The sequence below is a fragment of the Hyperolius riggenbachi genome, chromosome 4 (assembly GCF_040937935.1).
Source record: "Hyperolius riggenbachi isolate aHypRig1 chromosome 4, aHypRig1.pri, whole genome shotgun sequence".
Lineage (NCBI taxonomy): Eukaryota > Metazoa > Chordata > Amphibia > Anura > Hyperoliidae > Hyperolius > Hyperolius riggenbachi.
This window is the reverse complement of record NC_090649.1, coordinates 204485731-204505672: the sequence shown is the minus strand read 5'-3', so window position 1 is coordinate 204505672 and position 19942 is coordinate 204485731. Positions and strand designations below refer to the sequence as shown.

The window sequence follows — 19942 nt, the reverse complement described above, 5'->3', positions numbered from 1 at the left end:
GCAGTGATGTCCATTTCTGTATCTGCCCCATCACTGTGCACTATTTGCCTGGCTGTCTCTTCCCCACTGATCTGAGGTCTGAAGTATGCTGCAGAGCAGCACAGCAAGGAGCGAGGAGCCAAACTTTGTGGAGGCAGGACAGGACCAGGAAAAGTGGCATGCGGGCAATAAAGTGGCAGGCAAACCTGGTGTGTACCACCTGGCCAACAGCAAAGTACCACCGGTGGTACGTGTACCACAGGTTGAAAAGCCTTGGTCTACACAAATCAATTGTACCACACAATAGTGAATCACTCCCATGGTCACTAGCAACTACTCCCAGCGAATAGTGTCTGATATGGCTAAATGCTAGTGCTAGCTACTAAGCTCTATGACTGGCAGCACCATTGAAGTCTAGCTGCAGTTACTGCGATTTATTTGCCTTGACTAAATCCCCATGTAACAGGGCCTAATATATTCAATGACATCTATTTGATAATGTATATATTTTGTGGGCATTTTCATCATAAAGCTAAAAAAGTGAGTATCATGTATTGTTAATTATAGAGTTTAAAAGCGAGTTTATATATTATTGATAAGAGACAGGGCCTCTTCCTCAGAATGCAAAAAGATGATTTAGTTAGTAATTTTTTATCAATGAAAATCTGGTCACTGGCTGACATTAGTGAAATGATAGACCCATCTAAAGTATGTGGTGAATGTAGATTACGTAGTTCAGATCTTACTTTAAATTGGTGAAAAAACAGTGGAAAATTGACTTTTAAAGTGATGAAAGAGAGTGACTGCCATTTGCAATATAGACTCTTACCTAGTCCCGAGATAAAGAGCAATTGCTGGGCTCCATATCTAACAGAGTCTGACAGTGTTAAATTGACGAAAGCCTTGATGTTGAGTTCATCAACAAGCTGAAGCCAGGAGTCTGTCCGTGACTGCAAAGGGTCAGATGGCAAAACATCTACAAAGGCAAAAGACAGAAATCATTAACATACAGAGATCTTGCTGACAGACAATAATCTACACTTTGAGAGCATTAGGATAAAAGTACTTTATAAATGTTGATGGAAAAATGTACTCTATGTACAAATATAGCGTAATGGAGAACAGAGGCGCCAAAAGGATAAAAGCAGATATTAAAACGTTTAAAAGTGCTTAGGAGGCAGTGGTGGACTTACCTCCTACAAGCAGACACAACAAGCTGTGTATTCAAAAATAAAGTAGATTTATTGGTACACTCCAGGGGGTATTTGCAACGCGTTTCGCATGCCTAAACCCGCTTCCTCAGGCAATAGTCAATAGGAGCACACTACAGCAATACGTCCAGGTAACATCTGGCGCCTCACTGCAATGAGGCGCCAGGTGTTACCCGGACGTATTGCTGTAGTGTGCTCCTATTGACTATTGCCTGAGGAAGCGGGTTTAGGCCTGTGAAACGCGTTGCAAATACCCCACTGGAATGTACCAATAAATCTACTTTATTTTTGAATACACAGCTTGTTGTGTCTGCTTGTAGGAGGTAACTCCACCACTGGCTTCTTAGCACTTTTAAACGTTTTAATATCTGCTTTTATCCTTTTGGCACCCCTATTCTTCATTACGCTATACTTAACCTCCTTGGCGGTCTGATTCTTTCCAGATTTTAGGGTCTAAAAGCGGTGCAATTTTTTTCCACTCTTTCAGACCCTAAAACCTGAAAAAAAAATCATTCTGGCAGGGAGATCTGCAGCAAAATAAAAAAAATGTACCTTCCTGGGCTCCTGTGCTGCAGTTTTCTCTTTGCCCACAAGATGGCGCTAATATACATATAAACGAACTTTTCTATATTTCTCTAATATAGAGAAGTTCGTTTTCAATATTAGCCCCGCCCCCGATGACGTCACGCTGCCACCACCGCTCTGCTGCCACCACCACGGCTGCGCTGCTCCAACTGGCTGCCGGGTCCCCGGAAGAATAGCGGGGGACATGGGGGATCCCGGCGGCCAGGGAAAGACCCCACACTGCCGGGAAGAGAGGCTGGAGTCCCGCTGTGCAGCGAGATTGCGCGCGGGACTCCACAACCACAAGTAAGGCTCTGCAATGCCTACCCCGACCTGAGCTCGGGATCACCGCTAATAGCTTGTTTTTTCTACCCCGAGCTCAGGTCGGGAAAACCGGCAAGGAGGTTAATATCCACCCCTGGTGGAGAAGGGTACCCCTTTCTTTTTCCTGTCTACAGAAAGCGACTTCTTAACCCTGAGTGAGGACAGGATAATCTCCTCACCTGCTTATACAGTGGTTGCCTGGAGGTAACCCTGGTGTGTGAGTATATTGTTTGTACTCTTTTCTTAATACCCATTTCCCAGTACCTACTACACCATATTGGGCTCTCGGTTCTCTCTTTCTTTACATATCTATGTACCAATGTACAATTAATCTGTACAACTGTGGAGTGGATTTGAAGTGCAGCACCAAGCAGAGATCTGAATACATCATTCTGTAGCTTAGTAAGTAGTAACCAAATGCTCTTCACCTCCGGTATGGCTTTTGTACCTTGTAATCCTGCGTTGGAATTTTGTCTATATGACCTGACGCTCCCCGACAGGGGCTGTTGCTTCAGTTATCATTCTGTTCAGAGTACAAGGGACTAGGGCACAGACAGAAGCTTGTGTAAAAGGCTGGTGTCTGTACCTTCAGAGGCCACTGCTACAGGACATGGCTGGTAAAGGCTACTTACCAAGTGCTTATTTAATTGAATCCAAAAATGTAAAGCAAAGCTGAAGTGAAAATAAACTGATGTGATAAACAAATGTATCTATAGTCCAAATCCTAAATAGGACTTTCAAGGAATACCATTTTGTGTTTAAAAGCTAAAAATCTAAGTTTGAAGTTTTTACTGTCTCAGCTAAATGACAGCATCTTTAGGTTTTACAGTTCCAGTCTAGAATTATTGACCTTTTTATCTGTTCCCTAAATGTAAGTGTTTCTCTGCCATGCAAAAGTCAGACTGCAAAGGAAGTGTCTGTACAGCCCTTACAGTGAAAAAAAAGGAACACAGCCCAGTTCTATGTAGGCTTGGGACTATATACACATTTATATCATGTCGTGAGTCAGTTTAGGTGCCCTTTTACAAAGCAAATTCTTGCCGAATAGGTTTGCATGGCCGCACTCCCATCCGCATACGAGCGAGGCCAGTCTGCACAGGTACAAGATGGCCCACAACATGGCTTCTTCCTCCATGCACAAGGTCACAGGTTTGCTTTGAGACTTCCTCTGCCTGTTATTTTCTATTAGCAGAATTGGGTTCTTACAGTTGCTCACATGTCATAAAGCATGAAGAGTGGACAATCTGAAGTGTTATGCTGGTCCTGCCCTCCATCACATGAATCTGCTCTCCGCCACTTCCTTCTACCCACCTGACATTGCCCCATCTCTCCCACTGGAGTGCAGGCTGATAGCAACAGTAATCAGAACATGGCATCTTCTGAGCTTGTCACATTTGCTCACTCCAGGGAAAACAAAGATATGTCATGGGGAAGACATTGGGAAAAGCAATAAGGCTAATCAGAAGTGCCTTATACTATTTCTCCATGGCTTTAGGCACCCTTTATTAAACTGCCCAAACTGCAATTGGAAAGTTGACTTATTGATGGATACAGTACTATAATGTGACTGTACTGCAGAGTGGCTAATGAATACCACACAGCCCTAAAATGATATTATAATCCAGGACCACTGCCTAATTGCTCACTGGAGCAACTGGGCATCTTGGAAGTAAATAAAAATAAAACACCCAAGTAAGTAACGAATAAGTAGCAAATGTGAGCAAGGCAGAGACACAGCAAGGAGTCAAAATTGGAGAAAATTGGACAAGTGCACAGTCTTAATTACAAAGGGACAGGAAAGGTGCCCATAAAAAGACTGGATTACTGTATCAGCTGTAGGAAAGGAATCTGATCCAGTAACTATGACACATATAGCTATTTATATAATAAAGCAGCACTACTTGAAGTGGCTGTGCCCCGTGATACCACCTGTTCATTGAGAGGGGTCTTGTGATTGCTCCCTATTAAGCCTGAAAGGTAATGCTTGCTTAAAGTGTGAACAACGCTTAATGGCATCCTGAATGTGATTGCAAAATGAAAAGCACTTTATGAAATATAAATCCACCCCTTTAATGTGCCTTTCAAATTACAATGCTTATTAACCTCAGATCTGCAAGAAACTTAAAAGGTCGCTATAGCAACATGAGAAATCTGAATATCTTTTAATTCCCACTGTCAGAAATGGCTAATGTCCAGTTTAAATGTTCTGGAAAGGTAAACACTACAAGGTGCCTGCAGATGTTCTGTTGCTTCTGTTTCCTGTATTCAGCTGGTGTTTGTAGGTGCAGTTTTTTAGAAACAGAATCTTATTTGGTTGTAAAGCAACAATACTATAGGCATGTTATGCACTGCAATGTAACTGATAGAAGTTTTATTGTCATGCTGTGCTTTGGCACAGAGACATATGCAACATATCACATGCAATGCAACATACTATTAAATACTCACTAACTAGAACTGAACTATAAAATAAAACCCAGGCGAATCAGCTGATTTCCGAGCGAGGCTCTGAGAGCCGAGTGCCGAAAATGGGTGCCCCAGGCAGCAATGCTATGCTGCGCGGGGCGTGTACTGGTAATTTGGGGTTCTTGCTAGACCCCGAATTACATCTCCCTCCGAGTTGCGACAACTTGGAGGGGGAATAGTATTTAACGCCGCCTCAGAGTTTAGCAGCATCGGTGAGAGCCGTCATTCGGCTCTCACCGCGCCGAACTGAGCGGCGCTGAATTAATATGCACCCAAAATCCAGGTGTTATAGTAGTTGTGTTTATGATGACCCAGCACGTCCTGTCAAGACAGCATATAGCTATTAATCTATCCTCCATTTCCTTTATTGTTGTAAACATGTCCCTGTCATAGTTGGTGTTTCTTCCATTCTTAGCCAGGGTTTATTTAGCTACTCCCCTTAGTGTGCGTGATGAAATACTAGCCTATGGCATGGAGATGATCAGCATGTCTCTCCCACCTGTGACATTTTTGGTGGGATTTTCTGTGCCTATCTAGCACTTCACTGGAACATTACAGAGGGGCATGGCCACTCCATATGTGGTAGCCATAAATGGAACACAATATAAAGTATAGCCATATCCTGGGTTGTATTTCACAGGAAATACAGCAGGTGGTGATTGACTGTAAGTGTGCTAAGATGAACCCAGCCAATTAATAAGAGGTCTAAAATTGTGTATAAACAGGAGCACAGCTGCTGGCAAGAATGTGGTTGTGAATGTGGAAAATTTAGTTGCAAGGATAATACTTAAAATTTACACTAATAAACATACAGTGGAGGAAATAATTATTTGACCCCTCACTGATTTTGTAAGTTTGTCCAATGACAAAGAAATGAAAAGTCTCAGAACAGTATCATTTCAATGGTAGGTTTATTTTAACAGTGGCAGATAGCACATCAAAAGGAAAATCGAAAAAATAACCTTAAATAAAAGATAGCAACTGATTTGCATTTCATTGAGTGAAATACGTTTTTGAACCCTCTAACAATAAAAGACTTAATACTTAGTGGAAAAACCCTTGTTTGCAAGCACAGAGGTCAAACGTTTCTTGTAATTGATGACCAAGTTTGCACACATTTTAGGAGGAATGTTGGTCCACTCCTCTTTGCAGATCATCTCTATATCCCTAAGGTTTCGAGGCTGTCTTTGTGCAACTCTGAGCTTGAGCTCCCTCCATAGGTTTTCTATTGGATTAAGGTCCGGAGACTGACTAGGCCACTCCATGACCTTAATGTGCTTCTTCTTGAGCCACTCCTTTGTTGCCTTTGCTGTATGTTTTGGGTCATTGTCGTGCTGGAACACCCATCCACGACCCATTTTCAGTTTCCTGGCAGAGGGAAGGAGGTTGTCGTTCAGGATTTCACGATACATGGCTCCGTCCATTTTCCCGTTATTGTGATTAAGTTGTCCTGTGCCCTTAGCAGAAAAACACCCCCAAAGCAAAATGTTTCCACCCCCATGCTTGACGGTGGGGACGGTGTTTTGGGGGTCATAGGCAGCATTTTTCTTCCTCCAAACACAGCGAGTTGAGTTAATGCCAAAGAGCTCTATTTTGGTCTCATCAGACCACAGCACCTTCTCCCAGTCACTCACAGAATCATTCAGGTGTTCATTGGCAAACTTCAGACGGGCCTGCACATGTGCCTTCTTGAGCAGGGGGACCTTGCGAGCCCTGCAGGATTTTAATCCATTGCGGTGTAATGTATTTCCAATGGTTTTCTTGGTGACTGTGGTCCCTGCTAAATTGAGGTCATTCACTAACGCCTCCTGTGTAGTTCTAGGATGCTTTTTCACCTTTCTAAAAACCATTGACACCCCACGAGGTGAGATCTTGCGTAGAGCCCCAGAGCGAGGTCAATTGATGGTCATTTTGTGCTCCTTCCATTTTCGAACAATCGCACCAACAGTTGTCACCTTCTCTCCCAGCTTCTTGCTAATGGTTTTGTAGCCCATTCCAGCCTTGTGCAGGTCTACAATTTTGTCTCTGACATCCTTGGACAGCTCTTTGGTCTTTCCCATGTTGGAGAGTTTGGAGTCTGCTTGATTGATTGATTCTGTGGACAGGTGTCTTTTATACAGGTGACTAGTTAAGACATGTGTCCTTAATGAGGGTGACTAATTGAGTAGAAGTGTCTAACCACTCTGTGGGAGCCAGAACTCTTAATGGTTGGTAGGGGTTCAAAAACTTATTTCACTCAATGAAATGCAAATCAGTTGCTATCTTTTATTTAAGGTTATTTTTTTCGATTTTCCTTTTGATGTGCTATCTGCCACTGTTAAAATAAACCTACCATTGAAATGATACTGTTCTGAGACTTTTCATTTCTTTGTCATTGGACAAACTTACAACATCAGTGAGGGGTCAAATAATTATTTCCTCCACTGTAGTCTGAGAACTTGCGTAATTCAATTTTGTGCTTAAAGAGAACCAAAGACGAACAACCTAATAGATTTATGCATACCTGGGGCTTCCTCCAGCCCCATCAGCATGGATCGCTCCCACGCCGCCATCCTCTGCTGCCTTTATCGTCGGTGCCGGGTCCCGTCACTTCGGCCAGTCAGAGCCAGTCGACTCCCTCCGTACTGCACAGGTGCATGCGTAAAGCAGGCGCTGGCGAGACGGAGGGAGTCCCTGTGGATGCATACAACTGGCCGCGTCCGGCGGAAGAGACGGGACCCCTTACCGGCGATAGAGGCAGCAGAGGACGGCGGCGTGGGAGCGATCCATGCTGATGGGGCTGGAGGAAACCCAAGGTATGTATATAATCTTTTTTAATTTTCCATCTCTGGTTCCCTTTAAGGCATTTTTAGGATATTTCTTCCCTCTGCATTCATGTTTGCAATCACATTTCCCGCCCACAATTTTCTGAAAAGGTGCAATTTTTCAGATTGTGGTGAAGTGCATAGCTATCACAAATGAATGCGTCTTACGGGAAAAAGCAGAGGCCTGATTTTAAAATGTTGCACAAAAATGCAAATGCAAAACAGAAACGAATGCAAATGACATGTAATTCACAAGCAGGCCATAGAAATCAATGGCCAGAGTGGTGGTGAGCATTTGTTGCATGCAGCAAAACACACATGATTCTGATAAGTGTGCTCCAAGTCTAACTTCAGTGTAGGGTTTGCTCTAAAGGAATTGTTGGACTAGAAGTTAATGTCCTTGTCACGTCTCACAAGGTTAGTAGCAAAACAAAGACTAACAATAAAAATAATAATATAATTGCATATGGTTGTTATATAGCGCCATCATACTACTCAACATTGTTCATTAAGGTAAATAATAAAAGGTACATATAACAAACCTACATACTTAAGTACAAATTATGACTCAGAAGAAGAAGGCCCTGCCGATCAATTTTACAGTTTCAGTCTTTCAGTCCCACTCCTGTGACTGTCCCACAGGCATGCAGACAAAACTGTTAAACATAAGAGGCCAAAACTGAATTTGATGCCATCCAAAATACTCAGACTGCTGAAAGGAAATCAAATCGCTTTTCAACAACTAACAGTAAACTGCTTGGAGAATGAGCTCATGAGCTATTATAGTATAAAGAGAAATATTTCTTTCTAAAGAAGGATAGAGATATTAATTCTGCCTAGTGCCTATGATATTATTAAAAGAAACCTCTAAAGCTGGCCATACACTGGCCCGATTTGCGGCCGTTTCTACTGCAGATTCGATCACTCGTTCGCGCTAAACGCACCCGCCGATCCGATTTCCTCCCGAAATCGGATCGGTCCATCAATCGCGCCGTGCGGAAAAATACCGTCGATCGCCCGCGGGTAGGGAGCGCGTCGCTAGCGGCGGCCAATCCGATCAGGTATACATTACCTGACGCTGGCTCCCAGGCATCTTCTCCGCGCTGCACCGCTCTGTTCCTGCTTCCAGCCTACATTAACTTCCTGTGTCACTGCAGTGACCAGGAAGTTCAGATAGAGAGCGCTTTATTTGAACTTCCTGGTCACGGAGTGACACAGTGTACGCTGGGATGTGGTGCGGGGTGCAGCGCGGAGAAAAGGACCCGGAGCCAGCTTTAGGTAATGTATACGGGGGGGGGGAGGCGGCAGGAGCAGCTCAACAGATTGTGATCGGTCAGGCTGAAACCGATTCACAATCTGTTTGCAGTAAAGGCAGCCATACGATCCCTCTCAGATCAGATTCGATCAGATAGGGATCTGTCAGCTGGTCGATCTAATGGCAAATCGACCAGTGTATGGCTACCTTAAAACTCTACTTCTTGAGAGTCCCTTATACAAGCTGAGTACTGATTCCTATAGTGATTATAAGACTTTCCAGCTTGTATAAGGGACTCTCAAGCAGTAGAGTTTTAGAGGTTTTTTTTTTTTAATAATAGCATAGGCAGCAGGGGCGTTCCTAGGGTCCTTGGAGATCGGGGGCACCTGTGGGCACCAGGTGGGGAGGTATTGCGGTAAAAAAATGGGCATGGCCATGAGGTGGGTGGGCGTGGCCATGGGTGGGGCCAAATGTACATGAACTCAGCAGCGGTGTAAGCTACAGATAATGGGCCTACCCATCGAAATATTGGATGGAGCCCCCTGTCCTTTATTTAGATAATTTACAATCAGTATAGGCATAGATCAAAGATGTATACGCACATACAATTTTGATTGGTCAATCACTGACCCCCAATTTTACCACCCCCGTGCAGTAAGTGGGCCAACAGACAATGAATTTTATGAACAGAGCTAAAATTGGCTAATCAAAATTGTATGTGTGTACCAGGCTTTACAGCTAATACTGTACATACTGAAAGGCGCAGGGATCAGCATACAATGTAGCTGGTTTACAATTAGTAAAGGCGCAGAGTAACACCTTACACTGTACACACTGGAGGTAAATCAGCACACAGTGCAGGCACTAGAGAACAGCGTATACTGTACATACTGTAGGCAGCAGAATTCAGCACACTGCAGCTAGCGTGCCAAAAATATGAGGATCACGTTGTGCGGCGTGCTTATCGCGCCGCACCGAAAAATGGGTGGGCCATGGACCAGAATATAGGTGTGGTAACGGGTGGAGACAAATTTACATGAACCTAGCAATGGTGGGACATTAGATTATGACAGTGGTGGCGAACCTTCTGGAGGCCGAGTGCCCAAACTGCAACCCAAAAGTCACTTATCTATCGCAAAGTGGCAACAGCAATTTAAACTAAATACTGTACAAACGTTTTAACTCATACATGAACATTATGGAAAATCTAAGTTGAAAATAAACTGTGAAGATAAACAATTTCATCCATCCTACTCCTGAAAAATGTATTCAATTTTTTAGAAGCTCCCAGTTTTATTTTCTGTTTTAAAAAGCTAAAGGGGGGTGGCGGCACAAAGAGATCCGTGGCACCCCAGGACAGATTGGGGGCACCTGCCCCCCCAAAATAGGGCTAGTGACGCCCCTGACAGGGAGTCCCTTTAGGTAGTGAGTGAGAGCCAGGAAGCCCCTTTAGGCAGTGAGTGAGTGCCAGGGAGCCCCTTTAGGTAGTGAGTGAGTGACAGGGAGGCCCTTTAGGTAGAGAGTGAGTGCCAGGGAGCCCCTTTAGGTAGTGAGTGAGTGCCAGGGAGCCCCTTTAGGCAGTGAGTGAGTGCCAGGGAGCCCCTTTAGGTAGTGAGTGAGTGCCAGGGAGCCCCTTTAGGTAATGAGTGAGTGACAGGGAGCCCCATTAGGAAGTGAGTGAGTGACAGGGAGTCCCTTTAGGCAATGAGTGAGTGACAGGGAGTCCCTTTAGGTAGTGAGTAAGTGACAGGGAGTCCCATTAGGTAGTGAGTGAGTGACAGGGGGGCCCTTTAGGTAGTGAGTGAGTGACAGGGAGGCCCTTTAGGTAGTGAGTGAGTGACAGGGAGGCCCTTTAGGTAGTGAGTGAGTGACAGGGAGGCCCTTTAGTCAGTGAGTGAGTGACAGGGAGCCCCTTTAGGCAGTGAGTGAGTGCCAGGAAGGCCCTTTAGGTAGTGAGTGAGTGCCAGGGAGGCCCTTTAGGTAGTGAGTGAGTGCCAGGGAGGCCCTTTAGGAAGTGAGTGAGTGACAGGGAGGCCCTTTAGGCAGTGAGTGAGTGACAGGGAGGCCCTTTAGGTAGTGAGTGAGTGACAGGGAGCCCCTTTAGGTAGTGAGTGAGTGACAGGGAGCCCCATTAGGAAGTGAGTGAGTGACAGGGAGGCCCTTTAGGTAGTAGGTGAGTGACAGGGAGGCCCTTTAGGTAGTGATTGAGTGACAGGGAGGCCCTTTAGGTAGTGATTGAGTGACAGGGAGGCCCTTTAGGCAGTGAGTGAGTGCCAGGGAGGCCCTTTAGGTAGTGAGTGAGTGCCAGGGAGCCCCTTTAGGTAGTGAATGAGTGACAGGGAGGCCCTTTAGGTAGTGAGTGAGTGACAGGGAGGCCCTTTAGGAAGTGAGTGAGTGACAGGGAGGCCCTTTAGGCAGTGAGTGAGTGCCAGGGAGGCCCTTTAGGTAGTGAGTGAGTGACAGGGAGCCCCTTTAGGTAGTGAGTGAGTGACAGGGAGCCCCATTAGGAAGTGAGTGAGTGACAGGGAGGCCCTTTAGGTAGTAGGTGAGTGACAGGGAGGCCCTTTAGGTAGTGATTGAGTGACAGGGAGGCCCTTTAGGTAGTGATTGAGTGACAGGGAGGCCCCTTAGGCAGTGATTGAGTGACAGGGAGCCCCTTTAGGCAGTGAGTGAGTGCCAGGGAGGCCCTTTAGGTAGTGAGTGAGTGCCAGGGAGCCCCTTTAGGTAGTGAATGAGTGACAGGGAGGCCCTTTAGGTAGTGAGTGAGTGACAGGGAGCCCCTTTAGGCAGTGAGTGAGTGCCAGGGAGCCCCTTTAGGCAGTGAGTGAGTGACAGGGAGCCCCTTTAGGTAGTGAGTGAGTGACAGGGAGTCCCTTTAGGTAGTGAGTGAGTGACAGGGAGCCCCTTTAGGAAGTGAGTGAGTGACAGGGAGGCCCCTTTAGGTAGTGAGTGAGTGACAAGGAGCCCCTTTAGGCAGTGAGTGAGTGCCAGGGAGCTCCTTTAGGCAGTGAGTGAGTGCCAGGGAGCCCCTTTAGGTAGTGAGTGAGTGACAGGGAGCCCCTTTAGGAAGTGAGTGAGTGACAGGGAGGCCCCTTTAGGAAGTGAGTGAGTGACAGGGAGGCCCCTTTAGGAAGTGAGTGAGTGACAGGGAGCCCCTTTAGGAAGTGAGTGAGTGACAGGGAGGCCCCTTTAGGAAGTGAGTGAGTGACAGGGAGGCCCTTTAGGTAGTGAGTGAGTGACAGGGAGGCCCCCCCTCTAGCCGCCGCCGCTCCCCCCTCACCTGGCAGTGTATTCAGACCTCATGATCAGCGGCGACTGGACCAGTACTAGAGGGCGCCGTACGCACCCGCTCGATATGCGGAAGTAATGTCACTTCCGCATATCAGTGCGGGCGCTGGGTCCTAGCGCCCGCACGATTGGTCGCCGGCTCGCCGCCTGATCCTGAGGTCTGAGTGACGCGGCGGCAGCGGCTGGAGGGAGCCGCTGACAGAGGGGGTGGCGGCGCAAAGAGATCAGTGACAGGGAGGCCCTTTAGGTAGTAGGTGAGTGACAGGGAGGCCCTTTAGGTAGTGATTGAGTGACAGGGAGGCCCTTTAGGCAGTGAGTGAGTGCCAGGGAGGCCCTTTAGGTAGTGAGTGAGTGCCAGGGAGCCCCTTTAGGTAGTGAATGAGTGACAGGGAGGCCCTTTAGGTAGTGAGTGAGTGACAGGGAGGCCCTTTAGGAAGTGAGTGAGTGACAGGGAGGCCCTTTAGGCAGTGAGTGAGTGCCAGGGAGGCCCTTTAGGTAGTGAGTGAGTGACAGGGAGCCCCTTTAGGTAGTGAGTGAGTGACAGGGAGCCCCATTAGGAAGTGAGTGAGTGACAGGGAGGCCCTTTAGGTAGTAGGTGAGTGACAGGGAGGCCCTTTAGGTAGTGATTGAGTGACAGGGAGGCCCTTTAGGTAGTGATTGAGTGACAGGGAGGCCCCTTAGGCAGTGATTGAGTGACAGGGAGCCCCTTTAGGCAGTGAGTGAGTGCCAGGGAGGCCCTTTAGGTAGTGAGTGAGTGCCAGGGAGCCCCTTTAGGTAGTGAATGAGTGACAGGGAGGCCCTTTAGGTAGTGAGTAAGTGACAGGGAGGCCCTTTAGGCAGTGAGTGAGTGACAGGGAGGCCCCTTTAGGCAGTGAGTGAGTGACAGGGAGCCCCTTTAGGCAGTGAGTGAGTGCCAGGGAGCCCCTTTAGGCAGTGAGTGAGTGACAGGGAGCCCCTTTAGGTAGTGAGTGAGTGACAGGGAGTCCCTTTAGGTAGTGAGTGAGTGACAGGGAGCCCCTTTAGGAAGTGAGTGAGTGACAGGGAGGCCCCTTTAGGTAGTGAGTGAGTGACAAGGAGCCCCTTTAGGCAGTGAGTGAGTGCCAGGGAGCTCCTTTAGGCAGTGAGTGAGTGCCAGGGAGCCCCTTTAGGTAGTGAGTGAGTGACAGGGAGCCCCTTTAGGAAGTGAGTGAGTGACAGGGAGGCCCCTTTAGGAAGTGAGTGAGTGACAGGGAGGCCCCTTTAGGAAGTGAGTGAGTGACAGGGAGCCCCTTTAGGAAGTGAGTGAGTGACAGGGAGGCCCCTTTAGGAAGTGAGTGAGTGACAGGGAGGCCCTTTAGGTAGTGAGTGAGTGACAGGGAGGCCCCCCCTCTAGCCGCCGCCGCTCCCCCCTCACCTGGCAGTGTATTCAGACCTCATGATCAGCGGCGACTGGACCAGTACTAGAGGGCGCCGTACGCACCCGCTCGATATGCGGAAGTAATGTCACTTCCGCATATCAGTGCGGGCGCTGGGTCCTAGCGCCCGCACGATTGGTCGCCGGCTCGCCGCCTGATCCTGAGGTCTGAGTGACGCGGCGGCAGCGGCTGGAGGGAGCCGCTGACAGAGGGGGTGGCGGCGCAAAGAGATCCGTGGCACCCCAGGACAGATTGGGGGCACGTGCCCCCCCAAAATAGGGCTAGCGACGCCCCTGACTAGGCAGAATTAATATCTCTATCCTTCTTTGGAAATAAATATTTCTCTTTATACGTCAATAGCTCATGAGCTCATTCTCATTTTGAGTATCTGCAGTTGCTTTTATTGTTTAGTATTTATTTAGCACCGACATCTTCCGCAACACTGTACAGAGTATATTATCTTGTCACTATAGTCATATATCTATGTATGTATCGCAGTCTAGGGCCAATTTTAGGGGGAAGCCAATTAACTTATCAGCATGTTTTTTGAACGTGGGAGGAAACCAGAGTGCCTGTAGGAAACCCACGCAAACATGGGGTAACATACAAATTTCATGCAGATAGTGCCTTGGCTGGGATCCAAACTGGGAACACAGCACTGAAAGGCATGAGTGCTATCCACTGCACCACCATGCTTACTCATGTCACACAAAAATTATCAACCTTTCATAAATGTAGAGGGAATTGATAATTTAAGGTACAGTGGTTTTATATAGCGCAGCACATGATTTTTTTCATATGATGATTTTTCACCACTTTTCTATTTCTTATGTCATGTTTGTAATAGGTTCTAAGCACTAGTGTGCACAAAAGTACTAAAAATAAGATTAAAGGTTGTATCATGCTTTATTTAATCTTACTACTATGTTATTTAACCATTTAATGACAAGCTGACTAATAAAAACGTCCTGCTAGAGCCTCTTAATGGCTCCAGGACGTTTTTATAAGTCAGACAGTGCAGCTGCTGCTGTGCACGTGCACATCCCCACGCGTGCACGAGCATGCTCCTGCGCATGCATTCCTGTGCATGTCCATGTGAATATAGTGAAAAAAAAACCTCCAAATAAAAAACACACCTTTATTTCCAAATACTATATTGTCACCATACTTTGTACTAGGGACATAATTAAAATTTTGTGATAACCAAAACAAATAGGCAGATAAAATGTGTGGGTTTTATGCACAGTAGCAGTGTTTATATTAAAACTATAGGGGATGAAATTGGAGAAATAGTATATTTTTTCATTTTTTTCTTGTTTTTCCCTTTTAAAATGTATAGAAAATAAAGTAATTACTGAAAACAAATATCAACCCCAAAAAGCCTAATTGTTGGTGAAAAAAACAAGATATAGATCATTTCACTGTGATTAGTAGTGATAAAGCTATTGGCAAATAAAAGGGATGAGCACTGAAAGGTGAAAATCGGCCTTGTCCGTTAGGGTAAAAACCGCTTTGGGGTGAAGTGGTTAATGTAGAACTTTATAATATAAATAGAACTTTATAGTACTTTAATCTAAAACAACTTGCTGTATGTCACCCTGTAATATTGCCTGTAACCTTAACTAATGTACAGCGCTGCGTAATATGTTGGCACTTTATAAATACAATAAATAAAATAAATAAACTTATTCTGAATTCCTATTTTACTTGCTCTATGCCTAAAAATATGAGAAAAAAAAAGTAGTGAAGAAGGGGGTATGATGGGTCATAGACCAAGGTGTTATTGGGGTGGGAGGTGCTAGAAATGTAAGAAGTTAAAGCATAGTGAGGGGAAAGGGCAGTTTGGAAAGATAAATAATGGCTGGGTGGATTTATGAGTGAAGAGAGGAGACTAGGGATGGTCAATGAGATTAATATTTCCGAGTTCATGCAGGATTATGTAAATTTATATGCAAATATATTTATTATTAAAATATAATTATTTTAAAAATATAATTATTTGAAAATTGACCGACCAAACAATTTAAACCTTGATGAGACTTGATTATTCCATTTTCAAGCTGCATATGTTTGAATAAAAATTTACATAATGCAGCAAGAACTCGGAAATATTTCCATCTCATTAATCATCCTTAGAGGAGACATTTTAGGTAAATGAAGGGTCAGTAAAGGTGGCGTGAGGAGTGGAAGGGAAGATGTAATGGGATTGACTAGGTGAGGGTAAAGAGAGGTAATATGGGTTTGGAGTGGATGAACAGATGAAGGACGGGTACAAAAGTGAAGGACAGGAGAAGTTACATGGGAGGTGGAAGAATAAATGAGGGGTTTGTGAAGAGTCTAAAGTGTTGTCATGAGGGCTGGAATTATAGATGAGTGAGTGGTTATACAAGGGCCAGGAAAGGAGACATGGGAGATGAAGGGATAGATTGGGCTCGATTCAGTAAACGGTGCTAACCCAGTTAGCACGCCTAAAGGCTTTAGGCGTGCTAACTAGGGTGCTAAGTAGTTAGCACATACAAACTACGGTACTTAGCACCGTAGTTAGCACATGCAAACTTAGCACCGTAGTTAGCACATGCAAACTACTTAGCACCGTAGTTAGGACATGCAAACTACTACTTAGCACCGTGCTAACTAGGGTGCTAAGCTCCATGGTTAGATACCCCTGGTCTTGCTAATTATGATCTTGTAAAAGATAGAATATTTGGAAATTTAAATTCAATCTGAGCTCTATATATCAGCGTTTTTCAACCGGTGTGCCGGTGTGCCGTACAGGTCTGGCCTCTCGCCAGACCTGTACCTACTGTAGGGTGCAGGAGGGCGGAAGCAGCGCTAGAAGGAGGGGCAGTGGAGGCAACGGTGGGGAGGGGGAAAATATCCCCCCCTCCCTCACCTGGGACCCCTCCTTCTGCCTTTCTCCCCCTCCATTTAGCGGTGGCAAGTGCGGCTCGGCGGCGGAGAGGCATGCGGAGAATTACTCACCACTTCCGCGTTCCAAGCGCCGGCAGCGTCATGTCGTCAGATCTCCGCCTTCAATGCCGCCCACTGTGCTTCCTGATTAGCGGAAGCACAGTGGGCGGCATTGAAGGCGGAGATGTGTGACAAAATGACGTTGCCGGCGCTTGGAACGTGGAAGTGGTGAGTAATTCTGCGCATGTCTCCTCGCCGCCGAGCCCGCACTTGCCACTGCTAAATGGAGGGGGAGAGAGGCAGAAGGAGGGGTCCCAGGTGAGGGAGGGGGGGATATTTCCCCCCCCCCTGCTGCCTCCACTGCCCCTCCTTCTAGCGCTGCTTCCCCCCTCCTGGGCATCTATACTGGGGGGAACTGTACTAGCTATACTGGGGGCAATTAAACTAGCTATACTGGGGGCAACTAAACTAGCTATACTGGGGGCAACGAAACTACCTACACTGGGGGCAACTAAACTAGCTATACTGGGGGCAACGAAACTACCTACACTTGGGGCAACTAAACTAGCTATACTGGTGGCAACTATACTAGCTATACTGGGCACTATACTGGGGCACTACCTACCTATACTGGGCACTACCTACCTATACTGGGCACTATGCTAGCTATACTGGGCACTATGCTAGCTATACTGGGCACTATGCTAGCTATCTGGGCGGGCACTATACTAGCTATACTGGGCACTATACTAGCTATACTGGGCACTTTACTGGCTATACTGGGGCACTACCTATCCATACTGGGACTATACTAGCTATACTGGGGCACTATACTAGCTATACTGGGGCACTATACTGGGGTAACTATACTAACCATACTGGGGCAACTAAACTCCCTATACTGGGGCACCTATGCTAGCTATGCAGCCGCACCCCAGCCCCCCCCCCCCCCCATAGCACGGCACTGTCCACTAGGTCGCGCAGACACCCGCGCATCCCCAAACCCCCCCAACTCCCCCCCCCCCCGCCATTCCCCGGAGAAAAATATGGTCATAAAGTGTTCCCCGGGCCGGAAAAGGTTGGGAACCACTGCTATATATTATGTGACGATCATTATATTATTGTTAACAATACCTCTCATCTTCCACAGTGATAATTGATGCTGAAGCTACTGTTGGAAAAGTTAGGAGGCACACTGCTACACTGCATATTCTGTCATATGTTCCTTTTCATTGTTGAATAAACACTGATTTTTTTTAAAAAAAACTAGGGTGCTAAGTAGTTTACATGTGCTAACTACGGTGCAAAGTAGTTTACATGTGCTAACTACGGTGCTAAGTAGTTTGCATGTGCTAACTACTTAGCACGTGCAAAGCATGTTAGCACATGTAAAGTAGCTTTTCACTGGCTTGCTAACACTTAGCACCCTTTTCTGAATCAAGCCCATTGTGTTGCACCTATGCTGAGATTTGGTTTGGAAGAGAGAGAATATAGTAACATAGCGTAGAGCTTTTCATGAAGGGCAGGAGGATAGATGTGAGTTGGGTAAGGATCAGAAGAGGAGGTACAGTTAAAATGAATAAAGGTTGGGGGTGTAGAAAGGACAAATGAGGGGTTAGTAGATGAAGAAAGGTGGCATGGGAGGGTGGCAGGATACATTAGGGGAGCTTGTTTAGCTGACAGTGATGTGCAGTGGCTCTGCAATCACAATATGGCAAACAATCACAAGATGAGGAAAAAAGAAGGCAGGAGACAGAAGAACTAACATAAATAGAGATAAAGGAAACAGTTTAGAAATGAAAATGACAACAGAAGTCTAAAGAAAAGTATATAGATGAAGCTGGCGTCACAGGATACCTTGCCTTAGCAAATCCCTCAACATGCTTCCACTGAATCCAGAAAAAAACTGCTACTGCACTGAAGAAGGAGATGAAACAATCAAGTAAGACGTAAGAATTTAGAATTGTAGCTTTAGGCCTGTTTAAATATAGGGTAAAATAAATAAAGGTATGCCACCCATGAGGTGGTTAGCTCAGATTACAGTGTATTCCCCTTTGGTGACCTAAAGAGCACATTAAAGCCCCCTCTATAGCAAGCATGATAATCCCCATTAAAGGTACATATTGGTCAAATGCTCAAGTAACAATCTGTTTAAACTGTATCGTGTCTTAATCTGAATAAAAATGATCCAACTCTTATCAGCTACCTTCATCATTCCACTGCTCTGTTCCATTAAGTGCTTTGTTTTTCCTTAGGTAAATTTAGATATTTGCAACTGTGATGTTTTCAATTGCACATCTTAATGAACTCATTCTGAAGCATTAGCAGGATGTGGTAATGAAAACGCCTTTTGTATGATGTAGATAGAACATTGATTGGGGTCAGAGGAGTGTATGGATAATATCTTGTTCTGAAGTGGGATGCAAAATACATATTTCCATATGTGATGCGACAACACTAACAGCACTATCTTCTGACAAATACTGAAAAGCTAGAGTGCCTCCTATCATGGGTCCTCATCCTATGGCGACTACAGCAAAACCGCTGACACTATGAGAGCAAATACTCAATGATGTCCCTCCAGAGCAGTAATTAGCTGGGTAGCATCTGTGTATACAGAAATCATAGTTACAAATTTTGTCAGTTGGGAAAGACCATGTGAATAGAAGGATTCCTGTCCCTGAGAGCAGCCGTATTGACAGGTAAGGAAATGCCAGATACAAAATAAAGTGTCATTTTTGAGCATTTGAATGTTGAAATTCTTGCTTTAGTGGTCCTTCACATGTCTTAACCACCCTGGCACTCTATTTAAATTGCCAGGGTGGCGGCGGCAGGGTTTTTTACACGTCATTTTTTTTCCATGCTGCCAACTGAAAGTTAGCAGCATGAAAGCCCACTAGAGGGCGCACATGGTGCGCCCTTCTGATTGCTTTTGGCGATCACAAGTAACAAGACATCCCGTGAAGTGCGGGATTTCTTGTTAGGCTTACCCCGTCGCCATGGCAATGATCGGGATGACGTTATGGACGTCAGCCGACGTCCTGACGTCAGACACCTCCGATCCAGCCCTTTGCGCTGCCCGAAAGTGTTTGGTCCAGGCAGCGCAGGGCTCTGGCGGGGGGGCCCTCTTCTGCTGCTGCACGCGGCGGATCACCGCTGAGCGGCGGCGATCGAAGACCACACGCAGCTAGCAAAGTGCTAGCTGCGTGTGGCGCACTTTATTTGGTGTAAATCGGCCAAGCAGGGCCAGAGATATCAGCCTCGGCGGCAATGGACGAGCTGAGCTCGTCCATACAACCAGGAAGGTTAAAGTGATCCATCAGATAGTTGCCTTAGGGAGAGGGAAGCCTCAGGATTCTATTGAAGCTTCCCTCTCTGATCTCAAGATCCCCATTCCTAAGCGCGGCCCCCCTCCGCATTGGGGCCACGCAGCTCTTCCTCCAGAAGCCTGGCTGCGCAATAGAAGCACGAGCCTGCCCGCGCAGTACCACGGAGCCCGTGGCTCCGGCTTACTGCGCATGTGCGGGCAGGCAGGATCAGCTATTGTGCAGCCACGCTGGAGGAAGAAGAGCTGGATGGCCCCAATAATCTTATGTGCGGCCATGCTCAGTGATGAGGGACATCAGAGCAGGGAGGGAAGCCTCAATAGGATCCTGAGGCTTCCCTTTCTTTAGGTAAGTATCTAATTTTGTACTCTTTAAGCTGTGTTATTAAAGTAAAACTTAAGCCACCTAAAAAAAAAAACTT

At 46.2% G+C, this 19942-nt stretch overlaps 1 protein-coding gene across 1 annotated transcript in view; it reads right to left on the bottom strand.

Moving 5' to 3' along the window:
• LOC137570632 (solute carrier family 12 member 9-like) overlaps positions 1 to 19942 on the bottom strand; it is a 366074-nt gene that overhangs the window by 19295 nt on the left and 326837 nt on the right. Inside the window, exon 12 of the mRNA XM_068279330.1 lies at positions 809 to 955. Within this exon, the coding sequence (XP_068135431.1) occupies positions 809 to 955 (147 nt within the window). The remainder of the gene's footprint in view (positions 1 to 808; positions 956 to 19942) is intronic.